Consider the following 20,134-nt stretch of genomic DNA (forward strand, 5'->3'; position numbering starts at 1 on the left):
TGGTGGTGGACTCAGTAGAATCTTCCTGCTGTATTAAGACATAGTGTGCCCACTTTCTTTCCCTTCAGCGAAGGATGGTATTTTTGAATCAAAAGGCCTGATGTGTGCTTATACTCAGCAGGAAAATTATGGCAACCAAGAATACCACTTTCCAGGAGAGAAACCAAAGGGGGCAAGGATGCTGCTGCACAAATAGTGCGCCAAAAAGTATAGTAAGGCCTACAGAGAGGTCTTACTTGGGGCTGTCACAGCTTAGGGAGATGTCACTCTCATTAATGTACATTTCTACAAAATCCTTTATAGTAGGGTATGAAAATACAGACTGGCATTCTCTATTATAGCTGTAGTTAACAGTAACAAAAGAAAAGGCACCTATGTCCACTAAAGCGTATGCAGATCAGTGTGTCTATCATTCTGCTGTGTGAAAAGACGCCATTTTCAATGTAAAATAACACTATGAAAGGAAAGGAGGAACAGTTATCCCGAGATGAGCTGCCATGAGAATTGGTGAAAGGCGGGAAGAACAGACAAACAATTTACAGTCAGATGAATAAACTGTACTTGCTCTGAAATTTCGATGTTCAATAACAAAGGGTATTGTATTTATTTCAGGCCTGAGCGTAGTTCGCAGAGGTTTGCTATGCGGAACTCTGCGAAGTTACAAAAAAACTCTGTGAAGTTCCGCGAGTGCAGTGCGAACTGCAGTTTGTGCTGGTATGTCTACTGCTCCGGTAGAAATTCTACCCGAGTGGCAACTCGCACTCGCGAACTTATCGTTCGCGATTGGGGAAAAAACTCTGCTGCACATCACAAAGCTGAGTTTTCTGCACTCTGCGAGCTCTGCGGAGTGCAGAAAACTCTGCAAACTCTGCAAACGGAGCAAAGTTCACCGTACAGGCCTAATTTATTTCTCTTGCTATGTGCACTTTGGCAAACTCTCCTTAGACTTCCACATTGTAGAACATTCTCATGGGTGTCCGTCCATATATTTCACTTGGTTTCTTCTGATTTAGTGCACTGGTTTTCACTGATTCTCATGGCAGCTCATCTCTGGATAACTGTTATCCCTTTCCTTTCATGGTGTTACTTTACATTGAAAATTATATCTTTACGCATAGAAGAATGATGGAGGCACTGACCTGCATACAGTCTAGTAAACATAGGTTACTTTTTTCTCGGGGACTTATTTTGTTGCAGTTTGGGGACTTATTTTGTTACAGTTAACTACAGCTTAAATATCGCGGTATGGGTTTCTTTTGACTGGTATGTGTGGGTCTTTGTCAATGATAACACAGTTTCTGTTTTTGTATTTTGCAATTCCAGTTTACCCCGAAGGCGTTATTAGGGATTCTGATGTGGAAGATTTTCCATAAACGTTGCAACTTTGTGGAACTCCCTTCCGTTATTCCTACGCTCTGAAACGAGTTCTTTACGGTTCCGTAAACTTTTAAAGACCCACCTGTTTTCTGCCTAATGCCTCTCTCTTCTGTTATGGTGCCTCTGTTTTTTTTTGGAAGAGCGCGGGGATGCCCAAGGGTAACCAGGCGCGATACAAAACTCAGCAATGTTATGATGTTCTATTTAATTTGCTTATTGCTTTTTTATTTTCTTGTATCTGGCTATGTTCACTGTCTGTTCCTCCAATTATTTTTTACCCTGTTAGACAATGTATTAGCCCTTGATGTCGTAAAACAGCTTTCTGTCTAAAATACACATTAAAATAAAAGATCTGAATGAAAACATTGTTTGCATGGGCGCCTTGTCTCTAAACCTCAAACAGAGTATGTCTCGGCCAGAGACAAAGGTAGTTGGTTTCCCCGCTGCCCCCAGAGAGAACACTGGGATGTGCATTGTGGTGACAATGTAATAAGTGGATTGTCCCTAATTCAGCATAATCATTACGAAACTGGGGTAACATGAGAGGAGGTTAAGTTTAATTGCTTTTGAAGCAAATTATTGAGAGATTTCATTTTTATTCACTTTATGTAATTCTGTGAAAAGGTCAGTGAGTTATATCGACCTTCTGTCTTACTTGAACATTACAATTCAGTTTTGTTTTACCACAAAGTGGACTTTGAATTTGAGCTGTGTTTAAGATTTGGGCAAGAAGCATGACGGAACCAAGTAGTGGAGTGCCTGCTTGCAGCGGTTAGCAATCTAGACATGCCAGGGACAGGGTTATAAGCAGTCCTTGAAATGGAAAAATAGAAGTGCAGTTACTCTGAATCAGAGAACCTGCTTGTTTCTTAGAAGTGCAGGTACTCTCTAATTAAAAGTATAGTATTTCTCTTGAGAAGTGCCGGTACTCTCCCTCTCAAAATAAAACAAGTGCCGGTATTCCGTACCAGACAGTACCATCCCATTTAAAGCATTGGTTGTAAGCATGCCTGCCTAGCGGACGCTCTCCCCTGAGACAATGCGATCAATTGTTTGTGAAGATGATTTTTGAGAGATGTCATTTGTATGTGCTTTACGCGGTGATAATGAGTTATATTGACTGTCTATTGTACTTACACATTAAAATTTAGGGGCCTATTACGATTGCGGATTTCCCGCATCCTCCGGTCCGGCGGAAGCCAACGCCGGCCCGGAGGATGCGGGAAAACCGCCACGGAGGCTTGAAAGACCCACTGCCAAATTAGGATGGCTCGTGGGTCTTGCAATCTGTCCGCTGCTTTTCCGCCGTGGTCGCCTTCCGACCGCGGCGGAAAAGCATTAACATGGCTGGCGGTGTCTATCAGACACCGCCAGCCATATTAGGATGGAGTAGAAAGTATGCTTTTCCACGGCGGCTTTTCCGCCGTGGAAAAGCATATGGACCTTCACTTCAGGGGCCCGTTGCGGGCCCCCTGGGTGAAGGGGGGGTGGGGGGTGCACATGGGGGGTACCTATGGTACCCCCTGCATTTGCGTGAACAAAGCGGCTGGCACCGCGCGGTGCCTGCCGCTTTGTGCACGCAAATGCCGTGCATGCATTTTTAACATTGCAATGTTAAAGATAGAGGATGTGACCGCCACCCTGGAGGTCACATCCTAATCTGCACGGAGGGACCACTGCTGCCCCTGCGGACGGTCCCTCCTACTCTATGGTGGCGGACGGACTCAGGTCCGTCCGCCATCATAATCGGCCCCTTAATCTTGTATTTACCAAAGTGAACTTTGAATTTTGACCGTGTTTATGATTTAGGCATGAAGAACAAGGGAAACAGGAAGTGTATTCCATGCTGCAGCGGTTAGCGCTCTAGATGTGCCAGGGAAAGGTTATGAGCACGCTTGCTGCACTGGTGAGCCAAAGGCAAGCCCATCTGCACCTGTCTGTGCTGGTCAATCAACAGCCCAGCCATAATAGACGCTGCCACTCTGTCGCGTTGTACTGAAGCAAATCGCCCCGTAGTTAGAATGGGGGAGGATAGGCTGCAATAGTAATCCTATGCATAGTGGTCACTAATTTTACAGTTGAGTCAGTCGAGGACATGGGTCTTTCCTTGCTTTACTTAGCACGGAAAGTAATAGCCATGTTATCTGAACACTGTCTACCGACCTCCATATTATATGAATGGCTTTCCAACATTATTCACATGCATTAACGCAACATTAAAAAAAACGAAGCACTATTAAGATCACATGCTTGACCTTGTCTGGGCTTTTAATTGCCAACTTGAGAATTACACTATAGAACCATGTGCTTGCTGTGATTACCACACCATTCAGATGGGATTACCTCTTCCAAAAAATAATAGCTAGCTGATTTAATTTCCTACAGGAATGGGATAAGATTGGTAGGAAGAATAATAGAGGCCTTCATGGGAACTAAACCTACATTTAGAAAAAACCCAGATGAAGCAGTTCAAGTTTTTATTAACTGACCTGATAGGATAGAAAATGAGTTTGCTCCTCCTATTAGCAGTTGGAAAATCAAAAGAAGTCCACCTGCCCCTTGGTTTTCTACAGATGTAATTGAAGCTAAACTATGCCTATGGCACCTGGGGCGGAAATGTTGTAACACTAACGATGAAATTTGTAAAGTAAATTATAAGAAGGCTCTGATAAACTACAAAGAATTTACACAAGTAAAAATCACCTACTTTACTAAAAGGGTCTGTGAAGCCCGAAACCCCAGAGAGAAACCTTTAAGACCATGAGCAGCCTCTGGTTTATAGACAGAATTAGTCAGCTTAAAGGATTTCTCCAGAACGCTCCAATGGTCTAAATAAGATAAGGTCGATTGAAGAGGCCATCATAGATAGCCTTAAGATTGGTATTGAGAAGTTAGAGGGAAAAAACAGGACCACATGAAATTAGCCACGTTTACTCATCTAAACCAAGAATCTGATCAATACCTTTTGGGCAAAATAAAATCAGGCTTCCCTGAGACCCTTGTCTTCCCAACGTTATGCAGGCTATAGTCCTGGCTATAGCAAAGCCACTTAATGGCCTACTTGAAGATGGGAATATTTCCTGATGATTTTAAAAAAGCCATAGTTCTGCTGCTATTAAAAGAAAAAACAGTGACAACCCAGAGGTACTAAAGAACTACTGTGCTGCCTCCCTATTGCCTTACTGTGCCAAAATCCTTTGGTCAAGTGTGCAGCGCCATACTAGGACGTAACGCAGGATATCAGAGGCAATGACCACAGCCCCCACGGCTGAGGCCCAGTAGCCCATTTGCCCCATGTCCCTCCAAACGGGGTCTGATATGTTCTTCAATATGTGGATGTCCTCGATTAATAACCTGGTCGCTTATTATATTCTCACCTATATGCTAATTTTTGTTGTGTTGTTTTGAGGCACATATAGTTATAATAACTAATCAGTCTATAGGGTAATGTCAACAAAATGGTTCAGGCTGATATAACCATGAGAATTTAAAATGTGATCTTAAGACAACAACAGTGTGGGGCTGTGTTGCGACACATTCGTAACAGGGTGTGCCGGGTGCACACCATGTAAGTTTGCTTTATTACAGTCAATGTGGTGCTCCCAGTAAAATGGCAAACTCATGCCTTCCCTTGAAACACAGCATTAGTGAAAGGCAGACTGGATGTTTGTAGCTACCGGTCTTCCTTTCTCTTTGTAAGCGGAAATCTGATCTGCATTACAAGGGAGAGCGAAACCTCTTCAGGCAGGTTCAGCAAGTGGCTGTACCCATTTGCAGCAGGATGCCTGGGACCTCTTTTTCCCCCTTTCAACAAGCATTCTCTTTGTGGTGCACAGTCTGTGCTCTTACAGAAGGCTGCTTTGCCTCTGTGCCCGCGTCTGTAATCTGACACAAATAGAGAGGCAAATCTTCCCTCATTTGCATGGTGCCACGCCCTCATGGAAATAAGAGAACACCCTTCTAGTATGGTGCCAGTGCTACCAGGGCCAGACAGGGAACAAAACCCGGCCCTGGCAAACTGCTCAGACAGCGCCCCCTGGAGTGAGGGGGAGTGCAGCCGAGCAATTTGCGAGGGCCAGTTTCGGCCCCGGTAACAAAAACGGCCCCCAGGGGCCCAAAACCGGCCCCACACCCTAGCGGCCTACTGGGGAAACACCCGGTGCCCGCTATCGCCAGTCCAGCCCTGAGCGCTACCTGTGTGCCGCCGACGTGATCTGCATTACAGAAGGGGCTGCGCAAGTGTCTGTAGCGCATTCCATTATACCAATGTGCCTCAAGGGAGCAGAAAACGAGTGCACACCCCACCTTAGCTCCTGAGGCACTTAGTATAATACGTCTCTTTGCACTCAATATTCAGTTCTGCATGCTGCATCATGAAAGAATTGTGTCGACAACTCACCGCTGTAATCAAATGCCTGCAGTAGTTCAATGACCTTGGAAGGATCAGTGGCTGCATCGTCTTCCACGGCAACTAATGGCTTCGGTTCCGTGGCATAGGTAATGATTGCGTACCTTGGTGTGATGTCGTAGGTTGAGATCTACCGAAGGAAGAAAGTACACATTACTGAAATGATCTGCAATCCCAAACCTATCTCTCCAGGGTTAAAAAACACAGCTAGCATAGGCACATTCACAGTCAATGATAATTGGGTTTTCGTCTAGCCCCGTTTCCACAGATTTGCATCTTCTATGATCAGCAACCCAATCGGTGTTTCTTTTAATATCGTAGTGCAGCAGCTCTGAACCTTTTGACTTATGTGGACCCTCACTGACTTACCAATAGAAGTAAGGGGCCCCATCCAAAGCAATTTTAACGGCTTTAGCCTCAAACCAGTTCATAGAAATAGAGAAATCAACTATACATAAAAAAAATGCAATTAATAAAATAATTAGGGCCATATGTAGGTAACTACTATTTACCGATTCTAAAATACCGAATCTTACCAATTCGGTATTTTAGAATCGGAAAATAGTATGTAGCTAATGATTTGGTAAATTTTACAGAATCGGTAAAATTTGGTAAATACCGATTTGGTATTTACCGATTCGGCCTGGAGGCCCATAGGAATGAATGAGAATTACTTATTCGGTAAATACCGAATCGGTAGTAGGGGGAAGACTTACAAGGGTGGCAGGGTGTCACCAGGACACCCTGTTGCACCCCTGAATAGTGCATGGGTGCACATGTGGCAGACATACATGACCTAAGGGCATGTATGTCTGCCTCTAAGGGCATGTATGTCTGCCACATGGCACTTTTGGAAAAGCACAAATTTGCTTTTCCACAGGTTTTCGATATTTACCACCAACTTGTAGTTGGTGGTAGACAACGAATCCTTACATGTAAAATACACTCACTTGAGTGCTCCCTACATTAAGGATTCGGTAATTTACCGAATCGGTACTTAAGAATTCTGTAATTTACCGATTCCTTAAATTACTGATTCGGTAAATGACCGAATCCTTAGATTTGGCCCCTACATCTCAAATGCCTAATACCGGTCGGTAACGGCCGAAATTCGGTAATTTCGGCCGTTACCGACCGGTATTGGGCAACCTACATCGGGCACTTAATGTTATTCATAAACAAAGAAAATACAAAAATCTAAATTTTTATGTGAAGTTTGGAGCTTTTCAAAATGTGGTTTTATTTCTAACATATGAACCAATATGCTAGAGTCTAGTATACCAACTTGCCTCTTTTGCTAATAATGCATGCTCTCTTTTTGTCAGCACCAACCAGTGCTTCGATTGAAGCCATCAATCGTCCATGCAAGATGCTGTACTTGAGCTGCTCCCATAAGTCAAGCTAAGGATATGAACTTAATTTTTAGCCACTAATGTTTCATTCCTTCATATTTCCAGAAATGTTCAATTTCAGTTTTGCTTTCGTTATTCATATTCTTTGCTTCGAGGCGATTTACCCTCTGCCCCTACTCTACTAGCTGAAATGAACCGCATGCCAAAAGAATGTAGTATTTACTGGAGACACATGGTAACAGCACCGTCGCACCTCACCTGCACAGCAATTGCTAGAGCTGGGAACACTGGCATTCAAACACAGGAACATTTCATAAGAACTAAAGTAAGCAATTGTCTAAGTACAGTGGATAGCAATACGCTACACATCCCCGCACAAAACGTAAAACAAATGTAATAAATAATCATTAATCAGATAAGCAGTAAAAAGTAAAACCCGAATTCTTTTGTGAAGGCTCAAATGGGTAAATAAAATATATCACATTGTGACAGAATCTTCCAAATACGTAGGAAGGCGATGTTCCCTCCTCTACAGCATTACTGATTCGTTTCTGCCATTGTGGCTCTGTCAAAATTCCAAACACAACAATCTTCAATTACAACTGTGTGTTCTCTTACGCTTTTCACACATATGAATACAGGTGCTGAAAACTTTGATTTAAATGTGTAAAGACCTGGGGCGATATGTATCAAGCATTTTCGCATTCGCAAAGGCCGAAATTCGCAGAATTTCGGCCTTTGCGAATGCGAATTCTCAATATGGTATGTATGAAACAAATGTGGTACAAAATAAGGAATCGCACAATTTGCTATTCCTTATTTTGCGATTGCATTTAAGGAATCGCAAAATTTGCGATTCCTTAAATGCAATGTATGATGCAATAAAATATTGCTAATTGTTCCTAAGGAATCGCAAATTACCACCAACTTCAAGTTGGTGGTAAGTTGCGAATTCCTTTTATAAAGCATTTTATTTAAAAACAAAAGGTGCCATGTGGCACTCATACATGCCCTTAGGGCATGTATGTGCGAAGCGTCATATGCGCACACATGTCATTTTCAGGGGTGCAGCAGGGTATCCTTTGGACACCCCTGCACCCTTGAAAATATTCTCAATTTGCGATTAGCTAATTGCTAATCGCACATTTCCCCTTCATTCCTATGGGCCTCCTGGCCCATAGAAATGAATGGGAAATTATTCCTTAATTGCGATTAGAAATTTGCTAATCGCAATTAAGGAATATTAAGAAATCGCTAAAAAGAAGCTGATTTCTACATACATACCATTTTGCGATTCCTAAATAGCGATTCCTTAAAAATCGCTATTTAGGAATCGCACAATGGAATGTTGATACATATCGCCCCTGGTGTTTTGCCCTACCAAATTTACTTCACATACATTTATCTTTATATTTGTCAGCATACTGCTCTTGTACTCTGTTGCTCACATCAATAACTTTCTTTAAATTATTATTATTATTATCTTTATCTCCTTTCCCACAACCATACATACTTCAATTTTTATCCTGGATCTCTACCACTAACACAAAAGGTGATATGTCCATACTCATTTGTGGTGTAGTCGTCATTGCCCGTAACATATCATTCAAAACCTATTTCCAAGTCACTCCATTTACTAAGGCTAACTGCAGCTGATCCTTTAGAATTCTTAATTGTTCTACTCATCCCAGGAGTTCTACAAAATAGCTCCTGGGATGATATATTGATGATCTAATATGCTCAATGCTACAATACTCTAAAAATCATCTCATTTGGTCAATCACCAATTCCAAAGGAACTCATTCTCTTTGGAATGCTGCATCATAAAATTATATGACCGCATGGGTCAAACCTCGGCTCTTCTAACTCTCCCCCTGCTGATCTTTTTTACTCTGCTAATCCCAGCACCGGGAAACCCCTGGTACCTGGGAACTTTATAAATTCTATTGTATCATACTGTAAAATGAGTTCCCCTAAGACACCGTTTATTAACAACTTGTCTGCTGACGCCTGATGGTCCACAAAACCTACTCAGGTGGTCCACGACTGGTTAGGAAATTGAATAATATTCACCCTTTGAGACTTTTTTGGAAGCTGGCTATCTATGTAGTGTACCAAATGGAGGGGTTCATTATGCAGATAGCACAGGTGACCCATATTGGTTTACAGGGGTTAACATAATAACCCCAAATGCTCTCTTTTGTGGTAATGTGCACATGCAGTTTAGGCTTATCAGAGGATAGTGTCAGTGCCACTGCTGTTTCTCTGAAACAAGGTCAACTGATCTAATTGCCACACACTTTGGCACCCCTGTAAGTCCCCCGTCTGATCCTCTTCCCCACCACATCGCAAACAAAGCAGACAGCCTCATTGCACCACAACTACGTAACATCATCAACCTCTCCTTCGAAACCGCTACCTTGCCGGCGAGCTGGAAGCATGCTGAGAGCAACGCCCTCCTGGAAAAAACCCAAGGCGGACCCGAGCGACCTCAGGAACTTCCAGCCCTTCTCCCTGCTCCCGTTCCCAGCGAAAGTCATGGAAAAGATCGTCAACACCCAGCTCACCCGCTACCTAGAAGACTCCAAGCTCAGCATGACCAACCAAGTCAACGCAGTCTCCTCCTCCTGCTTCCACACCCTCCGTATGCTCCGCAAGATCTACAGATGGATCCCGGCGGACACACGGAAAACCGTCACCCTTGCCCACATCAGCAGCCGTCTCGACTACGGAAACGCCCTCTACGCCGGAGCCCCGTCCAAACTCATGAACAGACTCCAAAGAATCCAGAACACCTCAGCACGCCTGATCCATGACGTCCCATGCCGGGACCACATCACCCCGCACCTGAGAGACCTGTACTGGCTCCCCGTCGACAAGAGAATCACATTCAAACTCATGATCCACGCACACAAAGCACTCCACAAGATCGTTCCAGCATATCTCAACAACAGACTCGCCTTCTGCGTACCCAATAGGAAACTCCGCTCCACCGACCTTTCCCTGGCCGCCATCCCGCGCATCCACAGAACCACTTCCAGGGGCAGATCCTTCTCCCACTGCGCTGCCAAGAGCTGGAACGCCCTCCCCCTCCACCTACGACAGACCGCAGACCTCCCGGCCTTCAGAAGACTGCTCAAGACCTGGCTCTTCGACCACTAGCTGCAGCTCCCCCTCCCCCCTCAGCGCCTTGAGACCCTAATGGGTAAGTTGTGTGCTTTACAAATCCCCTGATTGATTGATTGATTGATTGATTGGTATATGGTAGCCCTGGTACCTACCGCATGGGTACCAAAGATGGGTCCCTAAGGGCTACAGCATGTATTATGCCAAACTAAGGGACCCTATACAAATTGCATGCATCCTTACATTGCAGACTGTGTCATAGTACAAAACCATGAATAAAAGTACCACATGGCATACTCACTGCCTGTAATATATGTATGTCACCCCTACAGCAGACCTTGAAGCCCTAAGGCAGGGAGCATTTTATTACATGTGAGGGCATACCTGCATGTGCAGTTCAATTGCTGGATGGAACACCTGAACAGATAAGCCATCTTAAGTATATGTACTGGGCACTGGTCATTATGAGTTACCCAGCTACTTAAGGGCTTCACTGAAACCTATGGTGTTTGGTATCAAAACCTCGTCTTGACAAAGCCATACTGATGCCAGTATTGGATTTCTCCTGACATGCACCCAGAGGGCACCTTAGAGGTGCCCCCTGAACCCTACTAGTCGAGTGTGCTGACTGTCTGGTATCGACCAGCCAGCCACCACAGACAGGTTTCTGACCCCCTGGAGGTGACAGCCCACGCTCCCTGAGGTCAGAAACAATGCCTGCTCGGAGGAAGGATGGCTAGTGATTTAGCATATCAAGGCTAGTGGCTTCAAAGCACCCGCTGCCTTTGATATGCGACCCAGTTTCCCTAAGACCAGGGAGATGCCACCCCGTACCCTGAGGCCCATTTGCATCAGGACAGGCGGGAACTCGCTATGCTAGGGGAAGTGTTGTGCCACCAGGCTAGTCAAACCCCTAAGGTGGGCTGCCTGATGTTTCCCATGAAGGAAGGGTTCCACCATCTTGTTTTTGGTGGAATTAGGAATTCTCGGACAGGGTTATGCCCTTTTCCCCACAGGAAGTGGTCATATAGGGGGTGTTGTGACCCAAGTGTCTACTACCCTTCACTCTCCTTAACACCCCTAAATTGAGTATTTAGGGCCCCCCCCCCGACACCAGGAGCTTAGATACATCTGACTACAAGAAGAAGGACAAAGAAGAGCCAAAGACGTGAGAACTGTGGACTAGCTGTGGACTTTGGAGCCAAACCCTGCCTGCCTGTTCCAGTCCTGACAATTGTAAAGACTCGACACGTCTTGCAGCTGTGCATCCTCCAAAAGTCTCGGAGGCCTGCCAGCACTGCGCCAACCAATCACCATCTCCCTTGGACTGGAGGAGCCACTTTCCTGCAGCCACCGATCGTGACGTCTGGGCCACCAATCTGCTGTCCATTGGGTCCACCGACACAGCAGCCACCTAGGAAGAGGTCACGGTGTTCCAGGAGGTCAGTTCTGTCTCCCCCCCCCACACGTTTAGAGATGAGGAACCCCCAGGAGCCACTGTGCACCAATACCGGGGGTGCCAGAGCCTGTTGCAAGCACCAAGGCTTGTTTGTGTTCAGTCCGAACACCACCGCAGTCAAACCGTACCTGCATGTTGAGGGACTGCAACAAAGGCCAGCTCCATGCCAACATTGTTTTGCTGTGTTTCTTCTAACTCTTGTGCAGGTGAACCGAGAACCATGAGAGCCTCAAACTTGGACAAAATGCCTATGCACATGAACCCCCCCAGCTCGAGTCCATTGAAACTGACAGTGTTTCTGTGGTCTTGAGACCCTCAAGGGCCAAGCCCCCCTTTAGGTTCGCGCCGGACTGGTCCTCCAGTCCTCACTTGCAGCCTTTCTTTCCAGGTCCTGTCCCCCATTGACTTCAACGAGTAGCTCTCAAGGCTACCACTGCGAAAAGCACGTCTGAACCCAGACTCCCCAGGCAGATAAACTGTTGGTGCTGTCTTGGACCTTGGTTCCTACTTATTGTAAGTCCTGTAAGTCATTTGCAAGTGACCCTATGCAGTGAATGTTTCTTCCATAGGATAACATTACCGTGTTCGAGGCTCATGCCTCAAAAACGTTATTAAAGTATTTTTGCTTACCTGTAGAAATTCAGAACTCCAAAAGTACTTAACTAATATGGATAATCTTGGTGTCTAAAATTATATAAAAATCGATGTTATTTTTCTAAATTGGTCTCGAGTTCTTCTTGAGAATATGTCTCATTTATTAATTGTGTGTACAACAACTGCTTAACACTACCCTCTGATAAGCCTCAACTGCTTGCCCACACTACCACAAAGAGAGCATTTAGGATTATTACTTTAAGTCCTGTAAACCAATGAGGGTCACCTGAACTAGCCACATAGTGTATCCGTATATTTGGTACACTGCATAGATAGCCAGCTTCCTACAGGTATGCTTTGATTGGAAGAAGCAGAGGAGGCAGCTACAAGCTTGTTCTAATCAACGTGTTTTAAGGTCACTCAGGGGAACAAAGGGTTCAGTGGATCGCATCACAATATATTTCATATCTCACTTGCACAAACTATGGGGCATATTAACAAGAACCTCGTTAAAATGATCGCCATTTTAGCGGCAGGAAACTGCAGCTAAAACGGCGATAATGGGCTTGCTAATATGCGTTATAGAATTCCAATAGAAGCCCAGGTTAAATGTGCAGGACATCTAACCTGGGCTTCTATTGGAATTCTATAACGCATATTAGCAAGCCCTTTATCGCCCTTTTAGTGGCAGTTTCCTGCTGCTAAAACGGCGATAATTTTAACGAGGTTCTTGCTAATATGCCCCTATATCTTTCAAGCCACAGGTTAGGAAGAAAAACGTTGATGCCCAAAACGTATGCAGTGTCTTATGTCTTGGTTCAATATAAAGGAACCATGTGTATGCGATCAACCACATGTTTTGGCCTATGCTTGAATGCTACACCTTCCAGTTTGTGTGAGTTTTGGCTGGAGGTGTGCAGATTCAGCCTAATGTAGGAGCCATGTCGTTAAAAAGTGGATGAATGTGACCTGTGTGCCTACTCTTGCTGATCTCCATAATGGCATAATAGTGGTGGGATAGGTCTATTTGTATCTTTTTATTTTATTGGGATCATTTATAAAGAATATACAGAACACCCAATGGCAGCAGAGAACTGTGCAGCAACAGGATAGAGAGCCAACATGTGAGGTTAGAGAAACCAGTGGGTGAGTTTACAATGAGAACTCAGGACACCAAATATGCAAAATGAAAAAGAAACAAAGCATCACATTTAGGTGAGATGGCCAAAGGAAGGGATGCAGTTTTGGTGGTAGGAAGATTGTGAAGCAGTGGGGTTTGAGTTTGTTCCTGAGCTCAACACTGAAGCAACTATTCTGAGGTGCGAAGAGAAGTCAGTCAAGAGTGGAGGGAAGTATTGGGTTCTCGGTCTCCTCACATCTGGGTACCCATCAGCTGTCGCCATTTTGGGAAGGAGGAAGTCTAGTCTCAATTCACTCAAACGACATGCTTTTCGTGAGAAACTCTCTTGAAACGTAATAATAGCCCTCATAACTGCAAAGACTCCATCGATGTGGCTAAATGGAGTGGTCCCATCTGCTGTAGAATCTGCAGTACAACTCTTGAACCTACTCAAACTACATCGACAAGTAACAATTTCAAACCGACCTACCTGCAAGGAGGGCAGAATAATGCCCGATCACTATGTAAACATGCCCAACACATTAATGATCTTATCGTTAACGACAACCTAGACTGTCTCTTTATAACAGAAACATGGCTAAAAACCTGTTGTAATCCAGACATTGTCTGCGCCCTCCCTCCTGACTATCTTATTCATAGGCTGTACAGACGTGAACATTGGGGTGTTGGTCTGGCTATCATTTACCGCAGATCACTGAAATGCTCAGTATTTGAGTATTTGAGACCTTAAAGGAGCAGACTATTGTCTTTTGTTTCCAATTAGAGGACTCCTTTGCCTTCTCAGGAGCATTGGTCTACCGCCCACCAGGCCCCAATGATATCTTTTTAGAAAGCATAGGTGACCTCTTGAGTGCACTCGCTCTTAGATTTGACAATTTCACCCTATTAGGAGAGTTCAATATTCACCTAGATGACCCTGGGACAATTCAGTTCCGAGAAACAATCGCCACGCTAGGCCTAAAGTAGCATATTGTGACCTCTACCCCTGACGCAGGTCACAGCTTGGATGACATCTGCTCAAACCTTATGGCCCATATTGTTAAGGAGCCAGTTGGCCTCAACTGGTCTGATCATGAACTTATACACTAGGAAATCAGGCGTGAACATATGACAAAACATAGAGGCTAGGTGTTAGACTTGACATCTTTCGGCGTGTTTTACCTGTCTTTTTGCTTTCTGACCTCCTCGTTTTCACTGTTTTTCTGGTTTAGTGTCTCTGCGCACTTCTCACTGCTGTTCAGTGTTAAAGTGCAAATGCTCCTGTTGTAAATTGTGTTATGGATTGGTGTTTCCGTGAGTGACATATTTGATTTATTTGTTAGTCCCTAGTAAAGTGCACTGAGTGTGCCAGGGCCTGTAAATCAAATGCTGCTAGTAGGCTGCAGAACTGGATTGTGCCAACCACACCAGCAGCCTGTAAGTGTAACTCTGGCCTGCCATTGCAGAGCCTGTGTGCAGTCTGGGACTGCCATGTGGACTTGGCAATTGTACCCACTTACCAGGCTCTAGCCTTCCCTTTTTTACATGTCAGTCACCCCTAAGGTAGGCTCAAGGTACCCCTGTAGGCAGGGTGCAGTGTATGTGAAAGGTAGGACATGCCCTGGTGCGTGTGGCATGTCCTGATAGTGAATTACTGCCAATTTCGTTTTTCACTATTGCAACGCTACCTGTTCCCATAGGACAGAATGGGGAGTTTGTTTATAATATCTTATAAACATAACTGGCCCTGGGAACAAGGTAGGAAAATAAAGTTTAGTATGCCTGAACTCAGACTCTAAAGATGAATCTTTTAGTGAAGGTGATTTTTTCATTCTGTGTTTGAAAATACCACTTTTAGAAAGAAGGTATTTTCTTGATCAGCCATCCAGTAGGCCTCTGCTGGGTTTGTGGATTGACTGGGTTTTGGATGACAGTGGCTGGGCAGGAGCAGTGGTTCCAGATAGTCTAGGTGCGTCAGAAAAGGGCTGAATAGACCTGGGTTGCATTTTGAGTAGGGGGACGAGATTTACTTTCACCTGAATTGGCCTGGTCTGCCTCTGACAATGCTGTCTCCACCTCCTGCCAGGAATCCACCCAGAGAGGGCAGAACTGGTTCTGGCTGGGCACAGACCCTCTCTGCCTAAGAGGACAAGGGATTTTGGGCTATTAAAAGTGGGGCCCAAACCCTTAAAATGTAGAACTCTTTTGGACCAAGAAGACTGCCAAGGAGAAGAGCTGGAGAAGCTGTGAATAGGAACTGCCACTTTGCTGTGTGCTTTGCTGTGTTGGCCTGCAGTGGCTGCTTCAGTCTTGGGCAGTGAAAGGGCTGGACTTGAACTTTCTGCAATCTATTTTTGTGAGTTTCTCCAAGAGCTTGAGGTAGAGCTTGCCTCCTGTTCAAGAAGTCTCAGGAACAGCAAAGACTTCAAGTTCTTCTGCCCTCAGCACTGGGGACTGTGTGTTTTGTGCTGCAACAGAAGAAAAAGCAGCCCAACGCGGTCTAGGATGCCGCTGCCGACTCCGTGTCCTGAAGGCACTGCAGAGGGCACCATCGCAATGCCGCACCGCAACCCTTGTCTCACCGACGCCGCCTGCTGACGCCACCACCGAGCCGCTACTCGCACCCCGACCTGTGGGCACCGCACTCCGCATCGTCTCGCTTCACAACACCACCTTACTAGCCCCGACAACGACGCTCCACGCCAAAATCGACGCTGCTGCTTGCACGGTGGTTCAAGGGCACCACTCGTAAAGTTACACGGCTCACCGTGCACCACTTGTAAAGTTACACGACGCACCGCGCACCACTCGTAAAGTTACACGACGCACTGCCCTCATCCCGCACAGCATCCGTGGCCCACTGACGCCGGCGCCATCGACTCCAGTTCGTCAGCCAATGACAGTGCTTCAGCAACGTCGATGACGCTGTCTGCACCGTGAACTGCCAACACCGCGACCCTGGTCTTACCGACGACGCCATCTGACGCCGCCATTGAGCCACTGCTTGCACAGCGACCTGCGGGCATTGCCCCCTGCACTGCAGCATCCGACGCCTGCCGACGCCAGCGCTCCTGAACTTCAACCGCGAGGAGTTCGATTTGCAAAGCATGTGACTTCGAAGGCCCGACGACTCCTGCACCGACCACCGAAACCGATGCCTTCTGACGCCGTACTTTTGGTAGCTCAACGAAAGGTCGCCGATGCCCTGCATTTCCAAAGGTACTGTTTTGCGGGTCTTCCCGACACCGTAGCTGGCCTCCGACGCCAGAACTGTTTTGGATTTGTTTGTTCACGATGCCGTGATAGCCCCAGAGCGAGTTATCGACTTCATGGAACTGTTTTTCAAGGTTATTTTGATAACTGAAGATTTCTAAGTACTGTATAGTGTTTTGTTAATCGTTTTTGGTCTTGTCTTGAGTATACAAAAATATTGGATATTTTTCTAAACTTCTGTGGTGTCCTTTTGTAGTGCTTACACTGCATTACTGTTGGTTTTGTGCAAATGCTTTAAACACTGATTCTAGGATAAGCCTGAATGCTCGTGCCAAGCTACCAAGGGGGTGAGCAGGGGTTATTTGTAACTCCCTTATCCTGACTAGTAAGAAGGATCCCTATTTGGACCAGGGTACCTACCTCTGCCAACTAGAGACCCCCATTTCTAACACCAGGCATATAACAACTCAACTCCAAAGCCTAGATGGAAGCGTATAGCTGCCCACCCTGATCTCAATCTTGTAGCCTTAGTAGGCAAGCCTATACTAACTGGACAGTAACAGTAAAATACATTTATTGTTCAGTTAATTAAAACCACAACAATAGCAACATTGAAACAAATATCCCTTTTTGTGTTGTCTAAAGATAAAACTATTTCTTATTATGATATTTACACTTCTTCCTATATAATGTAAACAAAACATTTAATAAAATTGCCTACTATTAAAAACAATATTTCAAGTGTTACATCAAACAACTATTTTACCAGGTTTACCAGCCTTGTTTTAAATGTTCCTTTTACTAGATTTTGAGGCTGATCAAGGGTCGACTAGGCTGCTCACGAGCATTTTTATATATCAGTTCCTCGAGAGTAAGTGGTTCACTTAGCATAGTGTCCAATAATACATATTGCTTCCATTTAGCCTTGCCACTAGTCTTTATTTGATATTTCCTCATATTTAATTAGGAGTTTGGTTAAGCAACAGTTAAGCTGTGGATGTTTCGGATCTAGGCATTTTAATATTGCAGTTCTGCAAGAGCGAACGCCTCTTGTATTGAGTGGCCCCCTTAACAATTTCCGGCGATCCTCGCCTAACGCTGGGCAGATACATACTAGGTGAATAAAATCCTGCGTTAGTGCTCCACAGAGACAACAATATTTTGGGAAGAGGTGTGGCGCCGCGGCTAGGGCGACTGACTCCGGAATTTGGGGAGCACGGTTCGATCCCCGGCGCCGGCAGCAGATCAGCCCAGCACCATGTGACTCTGGGCAATAGCTTGCTTAATCTTCCCGACGGCCCCAAGCGCCTAGAGACCCTAACGGGTGATTGTTCATGCTTTACAAATGGGGATTATTATTATTATTATTATTATTATTATATTTCCAATTTGGCTGGTCTGCATTTGATGGCAATTTACCAAAGCGTATCACTATGAATTTAGATTTTCGATTGTAATAAAATGGCTGATCCAAATATGCTGCCGGTTGCAGTTTTACATAAGATTGCAAGACCATCCACGCATGTGCCCATCTGCCTAGTGTGGCCTTGTACTCAAGTAATGAGTGTTGCTTTGCTCCCTTCTTCAGGATTTGCTGGAAAGTTGAATAGGGAACATTCTTCTGCCAAAGAGCTGCGATGTTTGTGACCTGTAATGACGTTTGAAGCTATGCATAATAAGCGGACTATGAATCATCTTGTAACGCAGTCCAGAGTGCATTATTGAGTTCATTATCTCGATTGCGCCAAATTTTATACCAGGCTCCTATTGTGGCATATCTTCTATGAAGCTGTTGCTGTTGTAAACCGAATTCTAGTCGAACCTGCGCAGGCGAGGCATTATGCGGAAGTGAAAATACTTTTTTGTATGCTCGCCTTTGGAGCCTATCCAGAACCTCAGCATCTTTCCCAAACTGGACTTCACTTCCATATGGAAGGGTGTGGAGTAGTTTTGCCTTCATGATGGATAGCAATGGAGTGAGGGAGGGACCTTTTAATCTTTTTGAAATAGAACAGAATGCAAATGTAAGTCTGTTTCCCTTTTTTTGTGTGGCCTCATATTGTATTCGGAAAGTTAATTGTTTATCCAGATATATTCGTAGGTACTTGTAGCTGCTCACTACTTCAAGATTCGAGTTACCAAATTTAATGAGGTTACTTTTTGAATAGTTCGACTTATAATCAAGGCCTTGGTTTTTGCAGCATTTATTTCCAACAATTTCTTCCTGGTGAAGATCCCTAGCTCATCAATTGCTCTTTGGGGGCCAATTCTTGTATGGCTTGCCAAGACTATGTCATCAGCATACGCTAAATGAGAAATCTGCAAAGTTCCCAAACGAGGAGGATGTGAGTTGATTTTATCAAGTCTTGGTGATAAATCCGCCATGAATAGATTAAATAAATGAGGTGCTAGGACGCACCCTTGCTTGAGTCCTTCCTTCATATAGATTTTTCTTGAAAGCCTCGTCCCATCAGCTATTTTTACCTGCATCCATGTATCCAAGTAAACTTCCATGATCGGTTTTAATATTCTATCTGGCAGACCCCACTGCTTAAGCTTTTTACACAAAATGCCTCTATTAACTCGACCGAAGGCAGCTTTAAAATCAACAAAGCATAAAAACAAGTTATTTTGCTGTCATAAACTTTTTTCTGCCATCAGACCTAGTGATATGTTCGTAATCGTACTAGAGCCGCGTCGGAAACCAGACTGGTTGATGGGGATGATTTTATTGCTATTTGACTTGCTAATTAGATCTGCCAAAATTAGAGAGGCATAATACTTCGCTTCGGCATCGATTAATGCAATTAAACGATAATTTGCTGGATCAGTTCGCTCCCTTCCCTTGAATAATGAATTTATTATTGAGCCTCTCCAGGTGTTGGCAGGCAATTTAAAGTGCTCACTCAGGAAAAAATATATAACTTGCAAAGGGCACTTAATTCGGCTTTCACTTTGCACGATGTAAGCACAGAACTCGACGGCGGCTCCCAGCATAATAACGAGGAGATGGCGGCTCCCAGCATAATAACGAGGAGAAGGCGATCGCCTTCTCCTCGTTATTATGCTGGGAGCCGCCGTCGAGTTCTGAGCTTACATCGTGCAAAGTGGAAGCCGAATTAAGTGCCCTTTGCAAATTATATATTTTTTCCTGATTCAATACTCATCCCTGGAATTATCTGTGTGCCACTCCTTATCGACTTTGAAATCACTTTGTGACAAGTCTATCAATAATTTTGTTACAATGTGGAGTAGTACCAACTTGTCCCGGTGCTCGGGACATGATAGGAGTTGACCTTCAGTGTTTACCCACTTTACCAAATCTTGTAATCCTAGGCAACCTTCTCCTGTGTTTGATTTAATAAACTATAATGTTGTTCAAGTGCACTAGGAACCCAGGCCATCCAAAGGCCACCCAAACAACTGACTTGGCATTTAGTTCACTATTGGTCTTGTTGGGGTGAGGGGTGATGGAGAATTAATTT

The 20,134-nt window shown here is 44.7% G+C and overlaps 1 protein-coding gene across 1 annotated transcript in view; it reads right to left on the reverse strand.

Annotated features, from left to right (window-relative positions):
- LOC144756262 (complement factor B-like) overlaps nt 1–20,134 on the reverse strand; it is a 285,284-nt gene that overhangs the window by 166,723 nt on the left and 98,427 nt on the right. Inside the window, exon 7 of the mRNA XM_078645907.1 lies at nt 5,777–5,915. Coding sequence (XP_078502033.1) covers nt 5,777–5,915 — 139 coding nt within the window. The remainder of the gene's footprint in view (nt 1–5,776; nt 5,916–20,134) is intronic.

The sequence above is a fragment of the Lissotriton helveticus genome, chromosome 5_1, assembly GCF_964261635.1.
Source record: "Lissotriton helveticus chromosome 5_1, aLisHel1.1, whole genome shotgun sequence".
NCBI lineage: Eukaryota > Metazoa > Chordata > Amphibia > Caudata > Salamandridae > Lissotriton > Lissotriton helveticus.